This window comes from Lolium rigidum, chromosome 2, assembly GCF_022539505.1.
Source record: "Lolium rigidum isolate FL_2022 chromosome 2, APGP_CSIRO_Lrig_0.1, whole genome shotgun sequence".
NCBI lineage: Eukaryota > Viridiplantae > Streptophyta > Magnoliopsida > Poales > Poaceae > Lolium > Lolium rigidum.
The window spans coordinates 159,096,029-159,107,275 of NC_061509.1; the positions used below are offsets into that span (position 1 = coordinate 159,096,029).

Consider the following 11,247-nt stretch of genomic DNA (forward strand, 5'->3'; position numbering starts at 1 on the left):
GCCTTTATTAATGCTATTAAAATAGTATTCATGTCGCCTTATTATAAACTTATTACAATTCACAAATCACTAAGTGTCGATACCTCCAATTATTGCGGACACGCCATATTTCCCATAAAAGGGCATAAATACCAAGTCTAGTCTAGCTTTTAACTCTCTTGAAAGCCACTTAGCCAATTTTCATACATGTTTGTAATACTTTTAGGCGGAGATATTTCAAATGACATGTGAACAATTCTCCAAATGGCTTACCAAGAGGACACTCAATGAATAAATGTTGAATTGTTTCATCTTTATCACAAAATGAACATTTTGAATTAACTTGCCATTTGTACTTAATTAAGTTGTCGTTAGCACAATGGCAAGTAAGATCATTTTAGGCGGTGATCCGATGGTAATGACGCGGTATGCGTATCGGCTTTTATTAAAGATGTGGCTAATTCTCAGTTGCTGAGAACTAACTTATTTCTTAGTCAAATCACGTTAATAAATTTCAGTTGCAACCAATGTTGCAATTCATGACTGACACGAGTCATAAAGCAAATTCAATGATTCAGATTGTTTTTCTTAGTTGCATCCTCACTTACAACTGATTTTTTTTATTTGCTAACTCATTTGCAGGTGAAAAAAAAACTCAGTTTGAATCCGAGTTGCAGCTTAATTATGTGCAAGTATCGTGACGCAAATGGAACCGTATAGGACTTGACTGGAAACTAATTATCAAATCCGTTCTATTGAAGCGTTGATCCTTTTCTCTAAAACAAAAATGATATGATGAAATCCTATGCTGATACAACACACACATGTACAGATCCATGTAATCGGTCACGATGGCAATTTTATCCACGGATCCGGGTATCCACGGATATTCGACCCGTCGGGCACGGGTATGGAGGGTTGGTTGTGCCCACGGATTTCATGGGGCGGATATCCGATAATTCATGGAGCAGACACGGGCAGAGCTTTTGCTCCATGGATATTCGATGGATATCCAACTGACATGTGGGACCCACATGTCAGTGACACATGCGATTTTACCTACGATTGGCTATCCTCTTTAGGCCCAAATCACCAGATCCTTAATTTAATCCTTAATGATTTTATACTCTAAATAATCACGGAGCCGCCTTGTGCTGGTAGGGCTTCCGCCGGCCGCATTGACTGTGGATCTTTGTTGATTGCTCCGCCTCCTCGGTAATGTGATATATTGTTGTTTTGATATTCCTATGAATTATCGATATTATTACAGCTGAAATGCTACTGAAATAATATCGAAATGCTACCAAAATATTCATGTTAGCTTATTATTGATGAAATGGAAGTGAAATATTGCTGAAATGGTACTCAAATTTTATGGGCATGGATATCCATAGATATCCAGGTATCCATCGGATCTGGATTTGGGGCGACATCCATGCCCATGGATACTTTCGTGGGCGGGGCAGAGCGAGGCTGATGGATTTGGGCATGGATCTGGTTTTCCTATATCCGTCCAAACCCGCTCCATTGCCATCCTTAGTAATCGGTGGTGATCTCTGGGCAGATCTCGACCGCGCGCGCACGTCTCCTCCACGACTCGCGAGCGACCCGACCTAGTACGCAGCGCGGGCATCTCCGCAGCGCAGACCCAGCTGCCCACGCGAAGGAGCTCCGAGTCCGACAGGGCCGCATAATGGCCGGGGACCCGGCCGCCGGTGGTCCTTCCGATCCAGCCATCCATCGGCTACTACTGCTGGCCTGCTGCTACTGGGATTCGCGCGGCGGCCCTTTCACGGGAAGCCGCCTAGCCAGAAGCGGCGCTCAGTGCCCGTGAATCGATCCAGCTACCGACATTTTTGCTGATGTCTCAAGCACTACGTAGACACACGTACGTACGCAAACCGATCGCACTCGCTCACCTAGTACGCCGTACTACTATGGCCGCCGGCCGGAGGAGAGAGCGCGCCGGTCATTGCGGCGGCGGCGCTCTGGTCCCGGCGCTAGCCCGGTGATCGAGAGATGTCGGGGGTAGACAGGTCCCGAAGCCGCCTGTGGCGTTCCGGGCACGCCGACGCCGAGTGGTCCTGGATCCTGGCAGCAGGAGCAGGCTGCGTGTCGTGCATGTGGGCGTATGATGTGGTCTTTGCGTGCCTGGGAGCGGCACGGCCTAGCTACCAGGAGCAGGGCATCGTTTTCCTTGCTTGCCACCTAGTAGTGCCTAGCTAGATCTCTGTTGCGCTTTTAATCCCTTCTTTTTTCAGTTCGTTACACTGAACGAACGCTGTCGAATCAACGGTGAAGCTTCGTTCGTCCGTCCGTCCTTCTCCGGCCGTGGTCCTTTAAACAGCTTCTATGCATAGTTTGAGATGGAATGGGTAGAAAATAGAGGTGTGCATTGTATTTATGCATATAAATTTCGGAAAATTTCAAAACGTTAAGTGATTGAAATTTCACCAAAGGACTAGTTCATCAGGCCGAGTGTTAAAACTTTGAAACAATCTTTCGTAAACATTCTAGTACTCCTTAAGTAAGAAATAACAATTTGATGCTCAACTTATTTTATCTAACCATAAATTAACATTTGTGCTGAATACTTCTCTAGCACATGATCAATCACCTAATCACTACCTAATCACTGTTATTCTTGCATTATTCTATATCATCCACCTTACCTTATCTTGCCTTCTCTAAACATCCTAGTATCTATCATCACTTGAGCTAAATAACTTGTCATATATTCAGTAAAACATCAAAGTCTATGACTCCAATCTCGACTTTCCAAATCACGATCCTTCTAAACTATGTTCTGCTTAGATATTTATATCTAAAAAACTTTCAATCACGATGTTCCGAGGGAAGAGCTTCACTATTTCTAGTGTTACCCTTAACCAGGGACGGAGCCAGCAGGGGGCTGGCTGGGGCCATGGCCCCCCTCATAGTAAATTATTTTGTTAAAAAACCTTGGTTAATCTATATATTGACCTGCAATTTGCCTAAACTTAGATATATGCCCCCCTCCAATAAATTTTACATGCAATTGGCCCCCTTTGTGTTACTTTTCTGGCTCCGTCCCTGCCCTTAACTCTATGATAAAGAATCATTTAGAAGTTGGAAGAGGTGAAGCCTATCCTAATTTAACTACGATGTTAAGGTTATACAAAAGACAAGGATAGCAAAGCTTAGTCTCAGGAAGGAAAGCGGAAATAACCGATGAGTAGTTCTCTTAGTCAAACTGTCCTACTAAGAGAATAGAGGTAGAATAAGTTTAACCACATGTTATATAAAGGACCTTGATTATCTAAATGGGACTTAAGCGAAAATGGTCAATGTATTATAATGATCATTGTTAAGTCACATGTGATTTACACGTAATATAAGGGTTACATTTATGGAGAGAATTTGATATAGTAATAATTAAGTAAACAACCTATCTTTTGATAGCTAAGTATAGACAAGCTAGTATGAGTTCAAGTGTGCATATGAACTCTTTGGAAGGGATACACAATCCTAGTACTCCCTCTATCCCTTGAAGAATGTGTGAGGTTTGTTAAATTTGGTTGTATTTAGATGCTATTAAGTATTTAGATACATCCAAATTCAGACAAATCTCAGACACGCTTGGGACGGAGGGAGTAGTTCAATGCCATTTAACATTAGGGTATAGAGTCATGATCATTGTGACTAAGTGATATATAAGAGCTGAATTGAATCCTATGATTTCTAGCTGACGTTATAGATGAAAATACTAAAAGAGATATAATTCCTATGAGTGAGTACCCACAAATTGGTGGATACAACCAATCTTACATTGAAAATTAAGTGAGTTGTCAATAGGTGAGGCCATGAAAGAGTTTCCAACCTTGAAAGATTACAAAGGTGGAGTAATTAAATTGTTAGTGTAAACAAGAGAAAATAATAGTAGATACAATCGAGGTAGAAAATAATAGTAGATACTATATTTTATATCGTGTATATTTGGTATTCTAGATGTAGATACTTCTTTTCTCAATAATCTTGATCAAACGTTACATCCGTTCAACATTTTTCTTTAGAAAACTATAATACGTTTTGGCAAGGAGGAGGTACATTTTGCAATCATTTATGGAATTAGTAAATGGATTGAACCAGAATGTGCGTCAAATTTTGGAGCGGCATACCGTTGGTAAAAGCCCTAGGCGATGGAGAGGTGAGGTCACATTGCACAGAGTCGGAATGGTACTGCCATTTCACCAAGATGGTTGGTTGTTTGTGCGGAGAGCCAAATGCAAGGAGATGAAGATCCAAAAAATACACTATGCTAGCAGAAGAAGCGAAGCGCAAACAATGGTACGTGCACCTGTAAATCCAGAACAAGCGTACTAGGCGCAGAGCCGTGGATTGCAATCATCTCGTCACCCTGCCTGTCCACGGAAGAAGAGGAACGGCGTCGTAAAAACTCCAGCAACACGGCTCCGATCCGAAACGGCGCGCGCGGCTGTCGCCTCGTCGTGCCGGACGGAACAGAATTTACTCCGGCGGGGTTCTCGCAGCCTGGCCCCGCCCGCGAGAACGCTTCGCCTTTGGGTGGCCTCCACCAGTTACCACCGGGGACAGTAGAAACCGGCAGGCGGCAGTAACGACACCGCCACCACCACCATGACCACCGTGGGCGCAGGCGAAGGCAACGGAGAGGACAGATTTACCGCGATGACATCCACGACGGCGACGCTCGCACAAACCAGCCAGCCTTAAGTAAGACGCGCGGGCGGGTCGCGATTAAGCTGTCGCGCGAGGCCAACTGCAACTGGTGGTGGTGGATCTGACGCCACTTGCTGCTACGCCTCCACCATCCCCCTCCCTCGCCTCGCCCACGCCGCCCTTCTCCCCCCCACCGGCCCCTCCTCCTCGGCCATCCCGCGCCCATCTCCGCGACGGCGGCCAATGCCGGCGGCGCCATGAGCGTGGAAGACGAGGTGGTCGGGGACGAGGAGGACTCGGAGGAGCTCTTCTACGAGTCGCTCGACCGCATCCTCTCCTCCTCGGCCTCCTCCACCTCCGCCTCCGACGACGACGCCCCGCGCCGCAGCAGCAGGCGCGCCGCCTACGATGCCGCCGCGCTCCACCTCTGGACCTCGCAGCCCGCGCCCATCCAGGAGCGCCGCCACCGCCTGCTCCACCTCATGGGCCTCGCCGGGGACCCCGCCCTCGCGCGATTCGACACGCCCCGATCCGCCCACGATTCCAGATCGGACCCGCCCGCGAACCCTCCGCGAACCCTTTCGGACGCCGCCACGCCGGAGGAGGACCCGAGCTGCCTGATCAGGAACCTGGACGACGGCACGCAGTTCGCGGTGCGGGAGGAGGCCGGCCTCCGCGAGGTCGGGACCGGGCGGCAGCTCACGGTGGAGGAGTTCGAGCTCTTCATCGGCCGCTCCCCGCTCGTGCAGGAGCTCATGCGCCGCCAAACCATCACCAACTCCGCCCCCAACTCCGCCCCCAACTCCAACTCCCAGAGCGGGGCCTCCACCCCGATGGAGCGGTCCAGCTCCGGGTCCAGCAACGGCGGGGCGCGCTCCAGGCGCCGCGGCAGCGGCTGGCTCCGCACCATCCGCTGCGTGGCCGCCTACGACGCGTCCTCGGACAAGGCCGGCCGCCGCTCCAGCTCCGCCACGGACGACAGCCAGGAGGGCGCCGCGCGCCACGGCCCGGACCGCGTCAAGGTGCGTCCCTACGGGAAGTCCGGCAAGGACTTCGGGGGCCTCTTCATGAACCAGGAGATTCACGGCCACAGAGGCTCCGTCTGGACCATCAAGTTCAGCCCCGATGGCCGCTACCTTGCGACTGCTGGGGAGGACTGCGTCATCCATGTCTGGGAGGTGCTGCAGTCCGGGAGGATGAGGGAGATCGAAGATAATGGGGCCTGTAATCCGCTTGCTACCATGGCATGCGATGATGAAGGAGAGGGCAGCCATTCGGAGAAGAAGGCTCTGAACAATGGGAGATCAGCGAGCTCAGACCAGTTGAGGGTGCCAGCGCATGTGTTTGCATTGTCGGACAAGCCCGTGATAACTTTTGCTGGGCATTCGGATGATGTGCTTGATCTCTGCTGGTCCAAATCTCAGGTAATGCTCACATTTGGTTCTAGTCTTCCTTCAATACCTATGTGTGCAAATACTCCTGGTTTTGAGTTTAATCTCAGCATGCAAACTGTGCTGTTTGTGGAATATAAAATTCAGGAAAGGAAAACAGTCGCAGCATTTAGTTCTTTATTAAAATTTGTAATTAGAAATTAAAAACTAGGCATAGTCATCAGATTAGGGACACCACCTTGTGTAACCTTGTCAAGCTGGCATCCTGATCTGGTATACTGCAACACACTGATACTGAAAATGTAAAACTAGCTGGTTCAGGATTGGGCAATATGTTGAAGGAAAAGACTTATGAACTATTATGGTTTTGGAGAGAGAGTGGTAGAATCTGTGCTGTTCTCTTGCTGGAATTCACTAGGTACACAATAGGCTTATTATATAGGACGTGTCACTTGATCCACAAGGCGGATAGCACTTGCATTCTCAATCTTGTTCTTACCATATATGTATTCTTCCTAATTTAACAGATATAAACTACCCTAGTCCTGTCATATTTGGGTTCTTACTAATTGAAAAGATACGCTACCAAGTTGGGAAATTATTATGAGGATCCATGGTGCTGCATGATCCATGCGCTACACATACATGACAATGACATTGTCATGTTCAATTATTTGAAAATAAATAAGGCCAGAGCTAGATGCAAGACTACATTATACAAATTGAACAAAGTTTGATAAATAACGGAAGCAGTTAACAAAGCTTGTTGTGTGTCAAGCCTGGATATGTCAAATTTGCAATGTTGGCCAGCTGTTTGCATTATTACTTGGACCTATCACATCAAGACTTAATATAGCCTCAAGTACATGTAAACAACTCAAGCTCTAACAAATGGCATCATCAATTATATAATTTTTTTCGTGTCGGTTCCATTTGTTGAAACACTTTATTCGGAGCAACTATTTCCACGACTTTATGTTTTTTTGTTCTTTGGCTACATGCTCTGCTTGGCGTGGAGGTTCAGGGATTCATAGATGCTCCATGTCAGATTGGATTGGCTAAGGCCAACACACTGGGATGAGAGGAGTGCGTTAGAATTTCTTGGATACAGAGTGACAGGAGAGGAGGCTGGTTCAGGGTTTCTTTGTTGCTGGGTCGTGAGAGGTGGCAGCGCGTGGAATCTCTAGGTGGTATGTGAGGGGTTCACTGCTGTGAGGCTAGGAGGGATGAGGGCCTTGTGGAGTACTAGCTTCGAGTGCGGCTGATTTGGTGGGAATGGGTTTTTCAGTTGGACGGTCTTGGATCCCATGACACCTGACTAAAGCTCACTTGAAGCAAACAAAAAGTACAGTATTCAGGTCACACTGTAATCAGACTACAGCACAAAATGGCCAACCGGCACCTCCTATGTGCAAAGATTTCTTTATTTGTTAAAAACTAGGTATTATGCACAACGTTTCTAAATAATGTAGTTGACCATCATTTCCAATGGTCGCAACCTCTCTCTCTCACATGAACTCTCTCTCTCTCTCTCTCTCTCTCTCTGCAAGTTATTGTTGTCAAACGCTCATCAGAGATATAAATTCAGATTCCGGAAAACTATAATGATTTGCTTTAAACAGTGAGCAGGTTCATATTATTTTTCCATACTGACCACGACACACTGTCACTCACACACACATGTGGGGACTCACACAAAGAAGAGAAAAATGATAAATGGGGATTTTCTTGGAAGTACCATGAAAGTACGTCTGCTTAATTACTGCATCAGTTCTCTACATAACTAAGGTTTCTTGATCATTTATACTTTCCTGACATCCCTAAATTTACATATATGGTGCCAATTCTATGTTCTGTGTGATTTAACTGAACTTCAGCTTGCAGTGCGTTATAGTTTAGTAACTAGGACATTGGCCATCTCACCCAAAATAAATTCTCTAGTTGAATTATCTGCTGCATTGTGCATACCACACACTCATATACAAGGAAGAGAAAGAAAAAAAAGATGCAATTAGGATTTTCCTGGAAATAACATTAAAGTACCTCTGGTTAATTACTCCATCACTCCATGGGGTGCCAATTTTAACTGAACTTTCTTGACATATCTAAATATACATTTATAGTGCCAAATCTCCATGGCGTGCAATTTAAACTGAACTTCAGTTTGCAGTGTGTTCTAGTTTAGTGCTAACTAGGGCATCGTCCATCTCAGTCAAAAAATATTTGCAATTTTCATTAACTACCATGTTGTTCAAACTGCTGTGCATGGTAGGGTTTCTCCTGAGAATTCTAAAATGAAAATACAAAGAGCCTTCTGCTTTTGACTATATAACTATATTGCATTGTAGACTTTAGCACGCAGATAAATTTTATTTTGGTTCCGAAACTTCAAAGTTCGAAGTAGGTTGATACTTGATAGGCCCGTAAATTTGTAGCCATGGAGCAAAAGGTTGATTGGCTGCATTGAAGACAAACACCAAATTTTAAAATTAGCCGATTCCATTAGAGTGGTGGCTTATTGTTGAATTTAATGTATTCCAAGCTAATTCTGAAATTTGCGGACCTATATTGAACTTGGGTGCAAGTTTAAGGACCCACAATGTAATTTACTCTTCGATTCTAAATCTATAAATGTAGGAATATGGCAGTATAATTTGTTACGAATTTTTCCTTGTTGCCTGTTATTTCAGTCCCTGAGCTTCACTTTTGAACTGATATGCAGTACTTGCTTTCATCATCAATGGATAAAACTGTACGGCTGTGGCACATGTCAAGCACTTATTGTTTGAAAGCCTTCTCCCACAGTGACTATGGTAAGAACTATGCTTTCAGAAGATTACTCTCCATGTGCGCATAAACGAACTGATAGCACTGCACTGAAATTTCTCATACCAATTTCTTGATTCAGTGACTTGCATCCAGTTCAACCCTGTTGACGATAGATACTTCATTAGTGGTTCCCTAGATGAAAAGGTTCGAATCTGGAGTATACCAAAACGTGAAATTGTTGATTGGGTTGATCTACATGAAATGATTACTGCTGCCTGCTATACTCCCGATGGACAGGTTTGACTTCATAGTTCTATAATTGGTCAACAAGGGTTATTGGCTGATTGCTTGTTCATCCTAACACATTAATGCATTTTCTGCAGGGTGCACTCATTGGCTCGCACAAGGGCAGTTGCCATGTATATGACACGTCTGGTATTTCTCTTCCTCCCTCTCATTTAGTTGCACTATTTTACACTGTAACCTTTTATTCTGAGGACCCAGGCTAGTATTATCTAAAGAGTGCATTGTACTGCTGTTATCCTGTTCTACAAACTGAATTTATATGCTTTTCCGTGTCTTACAGGCCTTTCTTTTTTCTGTTTTCTGAGTAGATAATATGCTTCACTACAAGAAACAAATTGATCTGCAGCTGAAGAAAAAGAAATCCAGCCAGAAGAAAATCACAGGATTCCAGGTGTTTACTCTCAAGAACCATTTTAAATTTGATATGAATCATATCATACTGCACCTGACATACTTGTCCTCTCCCATAATGTACTGACACTGAATAATAGTTCCTCAATAGTTTGTCCCAGGGAGTTCTTCAAAGGTCATTATCACATCTGCAGATTCACGGATTCGAGTTGCTGATGGCTTCGAACTACTTCACAAGTTTAAAGGTAGGTGATACTGAGCTTATTGAAGTCCACATTGGTGCATATCATATTATCTTGTTCATTCCACTTTCCTCTGATGGTTGGTTCTGTGCAATAACTCCCCACACACCCAACTCTTCTGCTGCCTGCTGTTGATGAGCCTGAGTTTCGCATAATTTTTTCCTCCGCATGACACTCGCTATCTGCTTTTAAGAAAAAATAACTCTCTATTCTGCCTGTTGGTTACTGTTGTTACTTTTCAGGGTTTCGGAACACCAGCAGCCAAATCTCAGCTTGTTCAGCTGCAAACGGGAGGTACATAATTTCTGCAAGTGAGGATTCAAATGTATATATCTGGAGATACAGTGATGATTCCAAACCAAGCAGAAAGAAGAATATCATATCTGTCACAAATACCCACGAGCGCTTCCACTGTGAGAGCGTGACAGTTGCTGTTGCTTGGCCTTGTACCAGCGCCAGAATGACTTGGAGAGCCAACTCCTCGAAGCAAGATGACCTGGACTGTGTGTCTAGCAATGGCCATATACTTGATTCTGGACCTGCTAAAGAGGATGGTATCTCTGCTGTTCAGCAGCAGAGTAACAACTCAAATCACAATGGTGACAGGGCATATGCGACTTGGCCCGAAGAGCTCATGACAAAAACGAAACAGAGCCCCAAGTCTAATACCAGCCTTCCGGATGAGGTGGACCAAGCTCTGAGTGAGTCTGCCTGGGGCTTAGTGATCGTGACAGCAGGCCGTGATGGTCGAATCAGAACATTTCAAAACTTCGGTTTTCCAAGTATAACATCAATCTGAGTACTCGTATGACACCCATTGCATTGCAGGACCTTAGTTTTGTGTACATATAGGTGGAGATAATGGGTGAGTTGCACAGCATCAAAGGATTGAATTTGGTTGCTCCTTGGTGCGCCTGCTTCACAGTTCGGAATCTTCGACTAACATATTCTCAGGACTCAGCTACTTCGGTATGACATTCATTTACTCTAAATTGTACATGAAAGTGAAGCCCTAGAGTGACGCCTGTCAGCTGGTTAGAGTGAGATATTTCTCCCTCACATCCAGTAGCTTCGACCTTTGTAGCATTTGTCTTTTGGCCTTTTCCGTTTTTCCTATCATTATATTATATATTCTTGTAAGAAAAATCTCAGTGCTACAGAAAAGAGAAAATCAAAAGAGTAACATACCTTCGTTATGCTAGCTTTGTTTTCCTATCATTATAGCTTTGTTTTTCTATCATTATATTATAGGTATCTTTTCTACCGTAGAAGTGGAAAGTGATCCTCTGAAGCTTTTAGACCATTCCATGAAATCCATTTCTTTTTTGTTGCTTTATCTGAACGACGAGTTTTTTGAATACTTGTTCGTTTCTAACTTTCTATGATGTCTGAATTACCTACCGTGGTTAACATTCAGTTTCAGGAAAAAAGATATTTGATTAACGGTCTGTTCTAGACATTACCGCAGTCTGCCGGGCATGCAACTCTCTAGATCCTCCAGCCACGCGAAAAAAATCCTATACGACCTAAGC

The 11,247-nt window shown here is 44.8% G+C and overlaps 1 protein-coding gene across 1 annotated transcript; it reads left to right on the forward strand.

The window, feature by feature from the left end:
• Positions 1–4,896: 4,896 nt before the first annotated feature.
• LOC124692500 (WD repeat-containing protein 44-like) lies at positions 4,897–10,916 on the forward strand. The gene is made up of 7 exons (XM_047225889.1): positions 4,897–6,080; positions 8,770–8,860; positions 8,956–9,113; positions 9,200–9,251; positions 9,431–9,513; positions 9,625–9,718; positions 9,958–10,916. The coding sequence occupies exons 1-7, from the start codon at positions 4,914–4,916 to the stop codon at positions 10,512–10,514; spliced, it is 2,202 nt and encodes a 733-aa protein (XP_047081845.1). The 5' UTR covers positions 4,897–4,913; the 3' UTR covers positions 10,515–10,916.
• The last annotated feature ends 331 nt before the right edge of the window (positions 10,917–11,247 follow it).